The sequence below is a fragment of the Schistocerca nitens genome, chromosome 3 (assembly GCF_023898315.1).
Source record: "Schistocerca nitens isolate TAMUIC-IGC-003100 chromosome 3, iqSchNite1.1, whole genome shotgun sequence".
Lineage (NCBI taxonomy): Eukaryota > Metazoa > Arthropoda > Insecta > Orthoptera > Acrididae > Schistocerca > Schistocerca nitens.
The window spans coordinates 565,960,437-565,978,644 of record NC_064616.1 but is presented as its reverse complement, the minus strand read 5'-3'; the positions used below and the strand labels follow the sequence as shown (position 1 = coordinate 565,978,644).

Sequence of the window (18,208 nt, the reverse complement as noted above, 5' to 3'; positions counted from 1 at the left end):
ACAAATATTAAAGAAGAACTAAAAGAAAAATATAGACAAAGACTAACAAAAATACTGAAAACAGAATTGACAGCAAGAAACAAGACAAAAGCTATAAATACTTATGCTATACCAATATTGACCTACTCATTTGGAGTAGTGAAATGGAGTAACACAGACCTAGAAGCACTTAATACACTTACACGATCCCAATACCACAAATATAGAATACATAACATACATTCAGCAACAGAAAGATTCACGTTAAGCAGAGAGGAAGGAGGAAGGGGATTTATTGACATAAAAAACCTACATTATGGACAGGTAGACAATTTAAGAAAATTCTTTCTAGAACGAGCAGAAACTAGCAAAATACACAAAGCAATCATTCATATAAATACATCGGCTACACCACTGCAATTTCATAACCACTTCTACAACCCTTTAGATCACATAACATCAACAGATACAAAGAAAGTAAATTGGAAAAAGAAAACACTACATGGCAAGCACCCGTATCATTTAACACAGCCACACATCGATCAAGACGCATCCAACACATGGCTAAGGAAAGGCAATATATACAGTGAGACGGAAGGATTCATGATTGCAATACAGGATCAAACAATAAACACCAGATATTACAGCAAGCATATTATTAAAGATCCCAATACCACAACAGATAAATGCAGACTTTGCAAACAACAAATAGAAACAGTAGATCACATCTCAAGCGGATGTACAATACTAGCAAATACAGAATACCCCAGAAGACATGACAATGTAGCAAAAATAATACATCAACAGCTTGCCTTACAACATAAACTTATAAAACAACACGTTCCCACATACAAGCATGCACCACAAAATGTACTGGAGAATGATGAATAGAAATTATACTGGAACAGAACCATTATAACAGATAAAACACCACCACATAACAAACCTGACATCATACTCACCAAAAAAAAGAAGAAATTAACACAACTAATCGAAATATCCATGCCCAATACAACAAATATACAGAAGGAAACAGGAGAAAAAAATTGAACAATTCATCCAACTGGCTGAGGAAGTCAAGGACATGTGGCATCAGGATAAAGTTGACATTGTACCAATTATACTATCAACTACAGGAGTCATACCACACAATATCCACCAGTACATCAACGCAACACAACTACATCCAAACGTATATATACAACTACAGAAATCCATAATTATTGATACATGCTCAATTACCCGAAAATTCCTAAATGCAATATAACATATACCGTGCAGTTAAAAGGAAGTCACGCTTGATCAAGGTCCGCGTCACTTTCCATTTTTGACCAGACATAACGTCTGAGAAAAGAAACAATAAGAATAATAATAATAAGACGAAGTGAAATTTTCTGTAACGAATTCCTTATTGCTGTTTGACGTTAATGCTCCAATAAAGTCTTTTATAAAGAACGTTTCTTTTTTGTGTTGCTTCGAGAGCTGTTTATTGTATTGTGATGATTGTGTTGTAACGAAGGAAGGGAAATTATTGATTACAAACTGCGCTTTTCATCGATTTCAAAAATATACTCTTTGCTTTTCATACTATTTATTCCTCATCAGGGAGTAATATATAGTCAACTGTAATTCTGTTGAAACACTTGGACGATGCGTCGGTTAAACGTGCCGTTTGACGCAAAGGCTCGGCGCAGAACGTTTCACTAGATAACTTGCTCATAGGAGGAAGGCTCCAAGGGGGCAGCTTTTTTCTTGTAGAGTAGTGCGTCGCGACAGGGGTACGAGGAAGTAGCTACACTGCATTCATTCCTGTAAAAGTGAAAGTGATACCCTTTAATGGTTCTCTAGATCGGTCGCTTTACTTCAGTCTTGACATACGTGAAGCTGAAGCCATGTTGCGGAATTTTTGTTGTATATGTCGAACAGGTTACCGATAGGCGCTGATTATGTGGTTAAGGTGTTAATCGAAGTGGAGCGTGATACACGAATAACATATTCAGTGACTTAACGTGGTTGCTGCTATTGTTGTTTCAGGAAAGCTTTCCTTGGTAATGCACTTTGGCATTTTATATTCTCAGTCAGTCAGTTATTCTGTGGTGCAAAAAAACAAAACCCATCTGACGGTTAACATCTCATTTTGTAATCCAAGCCGCCAAGTCGCCCCCCCCCCCCCCCCCCAATCACCACTTGGTTTAATTCATACAACACACTACTCTGCTACCCTTGTTTTACTTGTATCTACATTATAACTCCTGTTCGAGGTGCTATCCATTCCAGTCAAATGATATCTGCCTGACAGAACTACAATGCCGTGGACAAACCTCAGTTTTTCATATTTCATCTTCCTGCTTTTCAGTTTCTTTTCCAACTTGTTCTTAAGTTTTCCAGTTCAATGAATATATCGAATAACATTTTCTACTCCTTTGAATGCTAGGATTTGAAACATATCTGTTACAGATATGCATTATCCTAGATGGAACGTTACTGTCGAATAAAATTCACTCTCTCATTGCCGTTAATTAATAATAGTTTGTTTAGGATTAGAAAAGCTGCTTGTTATTTTGCGCGCAATCACTCCGTCACATTACGAATGCATAGTTTCAGTTCTGTGTTTTGCCTTTCTTTAGTACTTTCCCAAATTTTTTTAGAGTTATACGATTATAAACACTTTAAAAGATTTATGCATGATGGTAATATTGCACCCGTTTTTAGTGTATATTAGTGTGAGCAATGCAGTGAGAGACAGTTCTTACATTGCGCTTGATAATGAAAGCAAAACTGAAGGAAAAAAGCAAGATACACTCATATGATTTGTCGATCTAGAAAAAGCGTTCGACAGTGTGAAGTGGTGGAAGGTGTTCCAAATTCTAAGCAAAATAGGAGTAAGCTGTAGCAAAAGAATTGTGATATACAATATGTACAAGAACCAAGAGGGAACAATAAGATTGGGAGTCCAAGAACTAAGTTTTCGGATCAATGAGGGTGTAAGACAGGGTTGCAGTCTTTCGCCCCTACTATTCAATCTATACGTCGAAGAAGGAATAACTGAAATAGAAGAAAGGTTAAAGAGTGGGATAGAAAGTCAGGGTGAAAGGATATTGTAACACTTTTCACATGGTATCGATTCCTGCACTTCATAATCAAATTGGTCACTGAGCAACAAATCCGGTCAGACTTGAATTGGTAACTTCAGTTGACATTTTTTCGCTATGTTGTAAAGATTAACCACTCTTAACTGGAATAATAACGTTCTCAATAATGACATGTACTTACTAACGTAAAACACAAATTAATCTTTTCCAGTTAGTGACATTTGATGATGAGACCCTCCCGCCGGAGGTTCGAGTTCTCCCGCGCGCGCGTGCGTGCGTGCGTGCGTGTATGTATGTGTGTGTGTGTGTGTGTTGTTTTTAGCATAAGTTAGTTTAAGTTAGTTTAAGTAATGTGTAAATCTAGGGACCGATGATCTCAGCAGTTTGGTCCCTTAGGAATTCACACATTTGAACATTTTGATGACGAGCCAAAATTTCTTCGATGATTGAAACTACGTAATAATGCAATACTAATCAACAGGAAAGCGTAATGGTACCCAATCTAGTCTATTATAAACCGTGACTCGTTATTAACCTTCAAAGTCAACAAAACATGAAAGCAACATCAAAGTTCAAGAATCACATAAATCACGAAATTTCATATTACGTAAATTATATACCTTTTCTGAAATTTGTATCTCACTAGAAAGCTCAGACGATGGAGAATTTGGAAAAACACTCACTCCTAATCAAATTTGCTAGATTGAGGATTATTTAACGCAAGTAAGAATTATACTGCGTCGTAAACATCATACCCAAAACACAACTGATACGCTTCCATGTCATTTGTAAAACTCAACTTACAATTTTCTACAGTCACATAAATTAAATAACACGAGAAACACCACATGTTTTAGACAGGTATAACAAAATTGTAATGATGACTAGGTCGTTCAGGACACGCTAGTGAAATTATACTTTCTTTTTTTTTTTTTCAAAAAGAGCTCGTAAAATTGTATCTCCATATTTAAGCACCGATATTGTAACGTCTGATTTATTTAAGAGATACACGAATATCTGTACTAATTTTTACGCCTGAAATCAGTATTGTAATTGATAATTTGAAATTGGACGTGCTTCAAAGCCCTCAAGCATTTCTAGGCAAACGTGACTTGAACTGTGTACATGATAGAGAGCAGGCGTATGTGTAACTGGTTCTGTAAACCTGCTATTGCGCAACACTGGTGGAAGTGATGCAGCATACAAGCTTTGTAGTTATCAAGCTACAAGCTACTAAATATCGATGTCTTCCACCATAAAAACGTATTTATATAATTAAAAGGCAACAGAGACAATTACGTAAGGAAGCTGCGCGAAACTGTAGAATCTGGGAACAAAGTGCAAATGGAAGAAAACAAAGCAACAGAAGATAAGTACTAGCCGCTCAGCTGTCTTTAAGCAGCGGATTTCGTTGTGCACATCTCATGACCTATGATCGCACCTACGATTTATAACGAAGAGCGCTGAATGCAGCTTACAATATCAATGATAAGGTTCGCTAATGACATTGCTATCGTGAAAATGAAGAATAACAGTATCTGTTGAATGGAATGAACAGTACAATGAGTATAGAATATGGATCGAGAGTAAACCAGAAAAGACAAAAGTAATTAGAAGTATAGAGATGAGAATAGCGAGAAACTTAACATCAGAATTGGTGATCACGAAGTAGACGAAGTTAAGGAATTCTGCTACCTAAGAAGCAAAATAAACCTTGATGGACTAAGCAAGGATAACATAGAAAGGTGACTAGCACAGACAAAGAGGGTATTCCTGCCCAAGAGAAGTCTACTGGGGTCAAATATAGGCTTTAAGTTGAGGAAGAGATTTATGAGATGGAAATTTGGAGCACAGAGTTGTATGCTATTGAAGAGTTTGAGATGTGACGATACATAAAAATACTGAAAATCAGGCGGACTGAAATAGGAATGAGTAGGTTCTCCACAGGATCGGCAAAGACAAACACCTGGTAAACACTGACAAGAAAAATGGTCAAGATGATCGGACATCTGTTAAGGCATCAAAGATTAACCTCTATGATACCAGAGGGAACTGCGGACCGCAACAAACCAGTCAGAAGAATGATGATGACGACAAAATGCATTGGATATTTCAGTTAAGTTTCAAACTTCAACTAACAACGCTGATACCAGTCCTGAAAATGGAAGTTTTAAATGACTGTCTGCATGGAATTAAAGACTAATATTACTAAAGACAACAGAGAACCTTGTAAGTTCATACAATCAGCACAAATTCAGGACAAACCCCACGTGTGGAACAGAGCTTGGTTTTTCGTGCGCGAAATCTTTCAGCAGTAAAAGTCATGTGAACAGGTACATTTTCTCTTCCTATAGTTGCGAAAGGCGTCGATCCATAACCATGACACAATCATAAGAAGTATCTTCGTAGATATGCGACTGGCTATACAAAGTTTTGACCAATAAAAACCCGTAGGTTATGCCGGACGACGAATGTTCAACAGAAACGCCAAGGAAACATAATTGGACACCTTTTGTTCTAGATATACATAAACAGTTCATCAGATAGGATCTCCAGCACTGTCAAGTGGGTTCGCTGACGATACTGTTACCTACAGGAAAGTCTCGTCGTTGGACGATCGTAAGTAAATGCAGAAAGGTTTGAACAAAATTCGTACTTGTTGTAATGAGTAATGTGGGTAGGTGCAAGATAATGTCCGTAACAAAGAGAACGAACTCGATAGTAACAGATTACAAGATTAGTGGCGAACATATGGAGGATCACATCGTTTAAATATTTGGGGCAGTTGTAAGAAACTGGGTGAAATAGGATCAACACCTTAAGGCAGTATAAGGGAAGGCGAATAGAAGACTAAGATTAGTCGAAAGAATTCTTGAAAAGTGAAATGCATCCTTAAAATAAATCCCATACTGAACACTAGTCCGACAATCTATTATCTGAAAGCAGTGCTTCGGAGCTTGTAGTCCTCATCGAGTAGGCACGTCTGCAGCCATAGACAGAATTCAGAGACGCGCTGGCGTAACAGTTCGCTATAGCTCGTATACAAGTGTAACTGAGATTCTGGGGGAACTTTAGAGCTTTAGAAGTAAGGCGATGTTTTTCTGCGAAAACACTTTGGGTAAAGGTAGAGAACCTACATTCGAGGAAGACTTCGTGATCATACTGCTGCACCCTCTCTCTCCTAGGCTTCATGAAAATAAGTTAAGGCAGCCGAGGGCGCGTAATGAGGCATATACACTGAGGTGACGCAAGTGATGGGATAGCGATATGCACATATACAAATGGCGGTAGTATCGCGTGCACAAGATATAAAGGCAGTGCATTGGCGGAGCCGTCATTTGTACTCCCGTAATTCACGTGAAAAGGTGTCCGACGTAATTATGGTCGTACGACGGAAATTAACAGACTTTGAATGCGGAATAGTAGTTGAATCTAGACGCATGGGATATTCCATTTCGAAAATTGTTAGGGTGTTCAATATTTCGAAATCCACAGCATCAACACTTTGCCGAGAATACCGAATTTCAGGCAATACCTGTCACCGGACAACGCAGCGGCCAACAGCCTTCACTTGACTTCCTACGGCAGCGCCATTAGCGTAGAGTTGTCACTGCTAACAGACAAGCAACACTGCGTGAAATAATCGCAGATATCAATGTGGGACGTACGATGAACATATCCGTTAGGACACTCTGGCGAAATATCACGTTAATGGGCTGTGGTGCCATAAGATCGACGCCAGTGCCTTTGTTAACAGCACGTCATCGCCTGCAGTGCCTCTCCTGGGCTCGTGACCATATCGGTTGGAGCCTAGGCGACTGGAAAACCGTAGTCTGTTCAAATAAGTCCCGATTTCTGTTGGTAAGAGCTGATGCCAGGGTTCGAATGTGGCGCAGACACCACGAAAAGGCTCTGTGCAAGCTGGTGGTGGCTCCATAATGTTGCGGGCTGTGTTTGCATGGAATGGACCGGGACCTCTAATCCACTTGAACCGATCATTGACAGAAAATTGTTATGTTCAGCTACTTGGAGACCATTTTTAGGCATTGGTTTACTTCTTGTTCCAAACAACGATGGAATTTTTATGGATGTAAATGCGGCATGTGTCCGGGCCACAACTGTTCGCGGTTGGCCGTCATGGTTCATTCCGAAGACCCTAATGTTGGCAAACATTGGCGGTTGCTCGGTAGCAGATATCATTACAACGGTAAAAATGCAGTCTTTTAGCTGAGGAGCCAAAGTAAAAATCCATGTACGCACATTGTGATTATCTTTACCGCTATTTACCCAAATCACTCCGAACGAATGTAGTGGAAATGCCTTCAGTAAAGACAACTACTTGGTTCCGCTGTTCTTTTCGATGGAGTAGTTCGCTTTCTATGCTGATGTAATAGGTTTTTTTCTGAAGCAAGTATACAGAAAAGCAGTTTCCGTTATTACAAGAATATGACTAGCATGTATCTTGTGAAGCACTTTCCATTGTTTTGTGGAAGGAGGATTCTTTCTCTTTTAGAGAAGTGAGAGCGCTATAGTACGATGGGAGGAACTGTAGACTTATGACGAAGAAAGAATTTGTGAGACACTAGTGTCGATCCGTGATGTAATTAGCTTAAGATGTTCGATGATCCTCAAAACTTATAACAATAGTAGCACATTTTCCCTAATGATGACGCACGTTACTGGAAGATTATTTCGTTTTGGATATGTATGTTGGCGGGACGTAAACACTTGCCGGAACAGACTAGACGAGTGTCGAGATATCAGATTGAAGGCAAATGTGTTAAATTACCGACTATCGCTATGCTAAATGTATGTTCAGCAACAATTCAATTGAAGGAAAATATTCCATCCAAGACGTAAAGGGTATCTAATCCAAGATTTACTTGTTATCTTACAGAGTGGTCAATTTGCAAACGTGTGACAGAGAATGAAACGACAAAAATGTACTTCGCACTTTTATATCCTAACAAAGAGACTGCCACCTGCTACTAACAGTCTTTAGTACCGTTTTACTGGTAATACTGTTCTCATAAATTACTTCTGGCAAGCGATATGACAGCTGAAAGCGTAATTAAAGCTTTCACAATACCACAAACACTCCACAAGGCAACGGTGTAATTTCTTTTCATGTTTCTTAATGCAGACGGTGTGTTAGTGAAAAGACTGACAGTATTAGGTGGCAAAGATAACGAAAAAGATTTTACGTCTGGGCTAATATAGTAATCTAGCATTTGTGTATAGATCTTTTAGTGTGTTGTGCATTCACAAGGGCAGCACCCACGTTGTTGACTATATACGCCATTTGCAGCATTCCAGGCGTACGTTATCATTAGAAGCGACTATTCTGGGCTGCAAGGCGAGTCAGTGCCAGCCTTGAAACTTTCTGTTCCCTTCCGCAGCGACAGCAGTTGGCGCTCCCATGCCGCTACTCACGTGGCGCAGAAACTCGCCGTGTAGCCGCTTCTTCCAGCCGTAGCACTGCCGCTTGCTACATGTTCGCACAGCTTTTGTATAACTAGTACACTGCACACTGTATTAGCTCGTGTCGGCTAAATTCTTCAGAAGCTAATGAATCCAGGTTCCGGTTGGTTTAAGCTGAAGGACTGGCACAAGCGGCTTAGATGGAGAAAGCTGCTGTATCACGTCAGGTTTTAATGTAAACAGCAGAATGCAACTGCTGCAGAACAGCGCCTTAAAGTGTGAAACTAATTTGTTTCAGTGGTCGCCGCAGCCGTCATCGGAACCACCGCCATGTTGAACGAGTAGCGGCGCGGCGCTGTCGTTCCGACACTGCCATAACAACTAGCAAGATGCCCACAGGTACGCGTGCATGCCTTTCTGCTCGGTGTATCTATTCGTGTGGTCGCCGTATCCCACACTTCAGCAGATATTTTAATGAAAACATGTATTCATTTGCTAAAGCAGTTTGATGCTCATTCATTGCAAATGTATATAGTTGTTTAATGGTAAATAATGTGCATTAAATGAAATTAACTGATTTAGCGGCTTATTTTAGCACTGGTTCCTGCATTTCCGTCGCGAGCTCGCCATTATGATATTTATTTGCTAGTTTCATATTGCATCCTATGCCATATATGGAGCCAAAAGAGTAAATTGTCGCTCTTCTATGGAAAGAATTCGTGCTTATCACTTCCGAAACTATTTCATCGTTTGATAGATAATTTTAATCAATATTTAAGTTTGTGTATGTTAAATGATCGATTTAGAAAAGTACAGAAAAGTCATCATTTTGAGTGATCTACCCAGATAACACTTACTCGTTTCTGCCTTCAATATTCCATTAGCAGTTTTGAAGGGCACCGAATACTGAATCATGAAATGATGTTGTGTTATATGTAATTTAGGCTGCGTATCTTTTCTAAGGACACGTACATTGGCACTTTATTTACTGTTAAATTAGTTCCTGCAAATTCGGTCATATTTCAAGTACTAACTTAAAAGCTCAAGCCTCATACAACTGATAGTACTTGTTAGGAAAAAGAGAGATGTTATCTGTTATTTATTTACTTTTTTGTTTGATTGGTTCGATGGAATCATAGGAGCCAAAGCTACGTGGTAATGGAACGAGTAAATACATAGAATGATGATAAGCAAGTTAAAAAACAAAAATGAAATTAGTAAAACTCGAAAATGTGATTGTGTACACGAATAAATAACACCGTTCAAAATGGTTCAAATGGCTCTGAGCACTATGCGACTCAACTTCTGAGGTCATCAGTCGCCTAGAACTTAGAACTAATTAAACCTAACTAACCTAAGGACAACACACACATCCATGCCCGAGGCAGGATTCGAACCTGCGACCGTAGCGGTCGCTCGGCTCCAGACTGTAGCGCCTAGAACCGCACGGCCACTCCGGCCGGCAATAACACAGTATAGACAAGTTGTCAATTACTCTGAAGAACTACTCTAAATCATAGGAGAAGCGTGACACAAGGTAACCTTTCAACTTTTATTTGAAGACTTTGGGTTCATTACTCAAGTTTTCTCAGCTCTGCTATGAGTCAGTTGAAAATGAAACCTACTGAGCAGTGTACACCTTTCTGCATAGTGCTTAAGGGGAAGTGTTATCCAAGTACAGATCGTTTTTCTGTGTACTGTTCAGTGAATGAACGTCTCAGTTTCTTCAAAATGAGTCAACGTTGTCAACAACAAACCCCCATGTAACTTCCTAGCGGATTAGAACTGTGTGCTGGATCGGGGCTCGAACCTGGGATCTTTTGCGGGCAACTGGTCTGCTGACCGAGCTATCAAAGAACGACTGACGACCTACCCTCGCAAATTGTCTCCGACTTTCCAGACTTCGCAGTAGTTCACCAGCTCATCTTGCTGGCCTGGCAAACCAGGAAGAAAGGATACTGCGGAGCCACGGCATAGCCTGCATTCACAGTGGCACCAGATGTCGCCCGATAATATCGGCCGTGAGCTTGATCATGGTGCGTCCGATCCCCGTCAGTCTGTGGAGGGGGCAACGAGGTTAGATTAGAATGTATTCTATTTATGAAGTGCTTTAGTGCGACGTTTGCTGTTAAAAAGAGGCCGAATGCGTGCAAATGAGCTATGTCTGAATCGAAAAGACGTGGGCGAGTGCTGTACCCTCTGTCATCAGTGCTTGGAATTAAAAGTTCTACGAATATGTGAGATTAAGGAAAAAACGCCATGCCACAAAAATTAAAACGTTTCAACTTTGTGATACCACTTTCTTTCTCCCATCTCCGATTTGCGTTAGGAGGAGCCGCTACCTGTCAATCTAACATGCCGTACTTGATGTTTTTCATATTAAACGTGTATATTACGAAAATATGTGATTTTAGTGATACACCATATTAAGGATCTCTCCCAAACATGTTCTTTGGAATAAGGTTTATTATGCTACATTGATAGGATGTGCCACTTCGGTGTGTGAAGGTTTTGTCAATGAGGTTGTAAGCACATAATGGTTAAGTTACGTAGTGAAAGTAGATGCTGTTTCTATTATATGGTGCACGGATAAAGTTTGCATGTGAGTAAGCAAGTATTATTTACTTAATGAAAGGTAGATTTGTGGTTTCACAGCAGCTCGCTTTATTGTAAATATGGTGAAAATTAATGCAGTGCTGGCAGTATATTCAGACTCTAATATTGGAAACTTCAATGTTCTTTAAACATTTGCTCAGTGGATTTGAGAAAGGAAGTAACAAGGATTCTTATGGCAGTATTATTTCAGATTGAGTGTAGCTTTTAATAAAGAAAATCATTGTCTTTTTAGTGCACGTGCCCAAATCATAGCTCCAGAATTCGGTATAGAATAAATTTAACATATCGCGGTATCTGAGGTGCAAATTAGTCTTTAGGACGTCGTAAATAGCATCCAACATATTATAGAAAAACTTTGAAGCTGTACTTTTCAGAAAGTGGTATCGACTTTAATATTGAAAAGATGCAGTCGCTAGATGTCAAATACCGAAGTGTCACTTCTAGTGTTACTGGGACCAGAACTGCTTCTTTATTGTGAATATAGTATAGTTTCATAGTGCTCGAATAACACCGCTAAAATTATACGAAATTAGCTTTCGTTATCGGGAAGTGTTCCACGTATGACTCTTCGGCTTTACGTACTCAAGATGATTAATAGTTACTTGAAAAGCAAGATCACAAAAACAATGTATTTCTGAATTTATTTGAAGTTCTTGATTGTCATTTAGCATACGTATGAAAGATAAACAAAGTTTAGAATAAGACACTTAGAACACGTGATGCACTGAACAGTGGAAACACACTGCACCACATTTGCTAACCCATTCTTGTACAGAATCGTCAGCCTTCTGACATAAAACGCCATTAAGCAGTAATAATAAATTGTAGACAGTTAATGTCCACCTACCATAACCCAGAAAAGATCCACAGCAGTAACTTTAAGAATATGGTACGTCATCCTTTTCACTTGAACAAATTATTTTTTGAGGTTTAATTTACTCCTAAAATTTCCGATAAAGGGTTTGCCTACTTGTGATCTCCAATAAAACCTGCGATTTCAGTCCATAGATTCTGAGCTATATTCCGGTTATGATAGTTTCATCATCAGGATGCCACAAACTCACTCTTTCTTGGATTAAGCAGTTTCTCACAGCCCACAGAACGTCGGTCGATTTGATCGACGAAAACAAACTGATTTGAATTGTACAGAATCTCGTCCGAAGTCAATACGTTTGGGCGATGGGGTCGGCTACAGTGTGACCGCGTTCATAGTGGCGTTCTGATTTGATGTTGGTCGTCGGCGGATCCACCGATGTCGGTGCCACTGTGACCGTAGTCTTAGCCACAGACAGAGGGATTGTTTTCAGAATCTGTTTACACTCAGCACCGGAGTGTGTGCTGATTTCCGGTTCTGCTCACTGTTCCGACTTGCCAGGGAATAAATCCCATGATCGAGATGTGTACGGGGATGCCTGAATTAGAATTCTGAGGCACCTGAGCAAAGCCCTACCCGAAGCCTGCGAACTGACACCGCAGCTCTGCCGCCGAAGTATAATACAGTATTGAGGAAGACCCAACAGAATCGACATCAGTGGGATATTTGGGAAATATAGAGGAGAATAATGAGACATGGGGCTGTAGTGCGGTAGTCAGTTGACGCTGTGGCGCCTCCCCACTCCACGACCCCCCCCCCCTTCCTACCCCCCTACACACGTGTATGCATGGCTTCCGAGATATGCGCCTTCTGGCCCGGACTGGCAGGTGCGTGCTGCTTTCCTACGTGCTTTCCTGCGCAGCGCCTCAGCGCGGGATTCGGAATGCTGTCGCCTGAGCGACGGGTTTCCCGCCACGTAACACTGGCACGCAACGCTGGCACATGACGCTACACAGAGTTGCTGCCTGCAACCAATCTTCCTAAAGGTGCGTCCACGCGATGTCTTTTTTTTTTTTTATCAACTTTGCGCATGCGCTTAAATTTCCAACAGCGCAAGCACGCATGCGTATTTGTGCATATGGAATTTCTTTTATTTGAGGGCGTGCGTAAAATTGAATTGCTCACCCGTTCGGTGGGAATCTCTAGGGCTGCTTAGCGGACGACAGCCAGCTGGCTGGAGTCCATGTGTGTTCTGTTGTTTAGTGTGTTGAGTTTACGCATCAAAGCGATTAGTGTGTGACTTCGAAGGACGCGCGCTGACATTTACATATGATTACAGACTAATACGAGTAATATGGAATGCCGCTTCAAAAATAATGATACAAATTTGATACCCTAGCGTCAGGTATTAAATGAAGACTCCGATCATATTACTGTAAAGAATGTGAGTCTCGAAGTAGGAAAACACAGAAGCAGCCTACAAATTTATGAACAGTGCGTATGAAACCTGTGGAGGAACATTCATTAATAGCACAACAGTTGCGGAGCCTGATATCTGAACAAAAGAAGAGAAGGGTTTGGTGAAGCCCTCAACAAACCACTAGAAATGGAAATAAAGAACATCGATGAAGCAAAAAATTGGAAAACACGACCTCCATTGAAATTGATTCTGGGGTCTAAGACATTTCCGAATTTTTCGAGTCCGAGGATGTTTTATATATGTGTGTGTATATTTTGACTGAAGTTTTGTAAACAGCTTTTTATAAAATAAAATTAAATGACGTACTCAACGTCAAATTAACCTTTGCATAACGACTAAGAACCTCCCTTAATATTTTCTCAGTTTCATGAATAATCACTGAAATTTTCTGTTTTGAAATGTGAAATAAATAGCTCAAAGTAGTATGTAAGTCGGTGGTTGCCAGCCTTATCACATGCAATTTCCCAAGAAGAAGATCGAAAATCTCTCTGTGACCTCCTCCTGAAATTTGCAAACAGAATATTGCCGCCAATCTGTGTTTCTCATGCCTGTGTTATTTATATACTGTTTTACCCATAATTGCTTTAGTGTTTTCTTCTTCTGTCGCCTTTCATCTCAATAAATGCAGCACAAATTTTCGAGCAAACAAATGGATGCGTAACTGACAATGAGAGAACGTGAGGGCACGAGAGTACGCATCCGTACGCACTTTGGTTCTTTTAATTTTTGTGCATACGCTCGAGGAAAGAGGCATCGTGTGCACAGACCTTAACTTCTGCATGGCAGAGGGTATTTACCTTAAACCATATCCACCTCACGTGACCTCAGTGTCCACGAGATGTTAACCGTTATTTCTCTTTTTGTATCATGTATTCATTAGAGTACGGAGCATAGGAGGCATGCATCTGTGTATCTGCGCATCGTGTGATTAATCATGTCTTCAAGAGTCCTGCGGAACTGGTAGTAACAGATTGTATGATATGTATACGTTACTCATGGAACCAAGTTCGTGAAATATCTCATCTGCATTTTCCCGAGATTTATTTTATTAAGAATGTTGGCTAGCATCACATCACACAAGAAAAATCTTTTTTCCTTTATCAATACATGTACGCACATATTTCACACACACGAGAATTTGTGCTTGCAAGATAATTAAATTTATAGTATGTACAAGGCACAGGAGGTCACAGAGATATATCCAACTGCTGAATATATTCAGCTGATGTCTTCGTTGCCATCGTTTTAGACACGCTTGTATGATATGCTGAACAGTTTGACGTTCTGCGCTAGTCACAACTGGGCATGTTGTTGTCTCCCATTTGCACATTGAATAATCACATCTTTCATCACTATTTGTTCTTATTCTATTGAGCACAGACCAGATCTTGCGGTGCTCTTTAAAACCTGGTGGCCTGAACGAGATTTGCCGAGATAATTGACGTGTTAGAGCGCCTGGAAATTCAATTCGTAGTTTTTTTTTAATTACTCTTCCTTCTCTGAGATTAAAAGGTCAAGGGTTTGCCCTTTCATCTGCACGTTCAGCGATTTCAGTTTTATAACGATCGTCCAACCTGATAATCATCCCATAACTCGACAATTCGTTCCAAGTGTTTCATAAGAAGTCTCCTTCGCGAACGATCTGTCGTTCAACGATTTCTGATAAACTTACAGCTCTCATTTAATTACCCAAGGTTCCTTTTCATGTGATTGTACAGGGTGCCAAGGAGGAACTGTCAGTATTCCGGGATATATCAGCAATGATAATTCAAAGCAGAGAGTGTAGCAAACATCGGCTCTAAATTCATAGCTTAAGAGCTGTGAGCATTTTTCAGTCTTCGATATTGTGAAACGAATCTCATTTACTGAAAACTCTTTGCTTTCCATATTTTGAGAGGTGGTAGTATGGACAAAAAAAAAAAAAAAAAAAAAAACAGAGAGAGAGAGAGAGAGAGAGAGAGAGAGAGAGAGATAAAAGGTCCAGTAGCATAGGCTATGAAGTGCAAACGTTGAGAGCTATGAGCTCTTTTTTCAGTAGAAGAGAGCTGTTTCACACTGGCGAAGATGAAAAAGTGCTCATAGCTCATAAGTTACGCATTTTAGAGCCCATGTTTACTAGATTTTTTTTTGCTTCGAATGATAGTTCCTGTCATGACCATGAACATTGATCGTTCCTCCAGGGACAGCCTGTGTATTTTTAGTACCATCAGAATTTCCGCGTTTGTGACACGACTTAAAGGTCGATCCCTCCGATCGTCAAATTTATTTGCTTTTACAGAAATGAACAGATTAACATTTTCCCCACAACAGTTGGGAGATAATTGGTAATCGCTTCGCCATTTCAATTATAGTCGAGATCTGGCAAATCTGACTGCATAATATTTTCTTCGTTCGTCACCATTTAGCGGATTGTAGATAATTGCATAATGAACTTCCTGGAATAAAATTTGTATGCTGCCCTGGAATTTTTCTGTTCTGATAAAATTTTCACTTCTTTCGCTGATACTAGCAGTATGGGGGCTGTACCAATCCTCGTGCAGTGATTTATGACTTCCCTCTCCCACCGCCCCTTTCCCTGTGTAGGCCACCTGTGCTGTGTTTATTTAGGATCTACTTATTTTTACTATAATTTATGACCCAATATGTTTGCCTAAGATAAGTCTGACACTATGATATCAAACCCACTGTAAAACCAGCAGGAAATTAAAACACTCTAGGTGAGATAGATTGCATATTGCATGTTCTGTTTATTTAGGAACGTTTTTGGATCCCTGTTGACGTGTGTAGTAACGTTAAAAAAACGCAGCAGCTAACACGAGACACCGCCAGCACTGTGGCATGAAATTAAAAATTATAATTTTTAATCATTTTTTATCATGAAGAGCACCTTTTTTTACATACATAAAACAAATGTAGTTGTTGTAAGGAGCTTGCACTAGCATCAGACAACATTACCAGGACTATTTTCAGTGATCGTCATTCAGACACACATGAAGACTATCGTAAATGCAAAACTTCCAGTTTTTTAAAGTTACCGCTGCATGTGCGTGGGACAGAAACGTTTATTTATCTAAATGAGTACCACTCTGGACCCCCTACTGCTCCACCGGCCAAGTAACAGGATGCAAGCGCTACTCCCTCAAAGCATTTGCGTAGGGTCGAACCAGCATCTCCGTTGAACGCTGTCAGAATAGGCTAAAACCAGCACCACTTGTAATGTACTACGCTGTTTGCCGTTGCCTGCGTGACCGCTTGCGCCTCTCGTGCAAAGGCCGATTGCAGCTGCAGGGCAAGTGCTGACAGATTCTGCGGCTGCTGCCGTCAGTCAAATCACCGCGCTGTGCTATGCTGTGACCGTCATCCAACTGTCGACACACCATGGAAACTACACAGCCGACGTGATTAGATCTGACACAGCTTTCCCACGTGCAGTACGAGCGTGGAATGGTCGATGTTGTCGACATTGATTCGGTTAGGGGTAGCGTATATCTCTTGCCCTTGGGCAGTGCACGTGCAAGAACTTGCTCCCCTTTCAGTTGCTTGCAGTGCACTGTGTGATCTACATTTTGCATACATAATCTGATCAAACGTATCAGGACACCTACCAGTGGGCATAAATACGAGGTGTGTCTGCCGGTCGAAACGCATACCATATTTAAAAAGGAAATAGTGACTAGAAGTAAAAAATTTTATATATAAGTGGGATTTGCGTACATTTGTCTGGCACATAGCTCCGCCTGAGAGTTTCGTTGTGGGTAGTTCCTGACATCCACACGTTATTCCAGGACTGGTTTCTCATCTCTGCATTTCAAATGAAATTGTGTTCTTTCCAATTGTTTTGTTTCCAAGGAAGTGTAGTGTAATATTGTCAGTGATTATTTTGGAATCATAAGACGATACGACAGTACCATTCTATTAGATAGAAAGCCGTCTCAACCCCAGCGCGACAGTGACTGTGTAAGTCGCTAAAACTAAATACAAAATTCACAGCCAGGCGTGATTTCTTGTTGCAACTCTATAAACATGATGCACACACCGACAGGCAGCGATAAAAGAGAGAGAAAAAGGCTGTAGCGAACACACACACACACACACACACACACACTCACACACTCACACACTCACACTCACACTCACACTCACACTCTCTCTCTCTCTCTCTCTCTCTCTCTCTCTTAGAGAACGATGCAGAATGCTGAACAAAGCTTATTCATTGTCCAGTTGCGGTAATAACATGGGTAACAAAAGCATGGTGTGTACGACCGAGGTATTTTGTACCGGTATAATGATAATCACAGCCACACAAACATGCGAGAATTCCTTTAACATACACTCTGCAACAATTAGGAACTAAACAAATGCATTGAGGAAGTAGCACATGCATCGTGTTAGTGTTACGGAAATCGCTCCCCCCCCCCCCCTCCCCCAATACAGGAACTATTGACTGACTGGTGAACTATCTCCCAGACAGTGCACTTACTCCAAAAATACATACAGTATGGAGTTTCGGGCCATTGATCTGTGTGCTGTACTGTGTAACACATTTAAAAATGCCTGCTTCAGAACGCATTTTCCGTAGAAGTACGGAAGTAGATACCACTCGTACTTAATTGTTTGTTTATGGAGTATTGTCACCCTATTACTGATTCCTCTGCACAAAAAGAGAGTGACACTAAATCACTGAAGGTTTTTTTAAGTAATAAATTTGCCACTACTATGTAGTTCATATTTTTAAAAAAAGTAAATTGTGGCTCACAGCATAAAAAAACTTATTTAATGAACAAGTCCATTACTAAAATTTCACTC

General features: G+C 40.3%; 1 protein-coding gene across 1 annotated transcript in view; it reads left to right on the top strand.

Annotated features, from left to right (window-relative positions):
• LOC126248471 (klarsicht protein) overlaps positions 1-18,208 on the top strand; it is an 892,903-nt gene that overhangs the window by 348,316 nt on the left and 526,379 nt on the right. Inside the window, exon 3 of the mRNA XM_049949484.1 lies at positions 8,791-8,891. Coding sequence (XP_049805441.1) covers positions 8,791-8,891 — 101 coding nt within the window. The remainder of the gene's footprint in view (positions 1-8,790; positions 8,892-18,208) is intronic.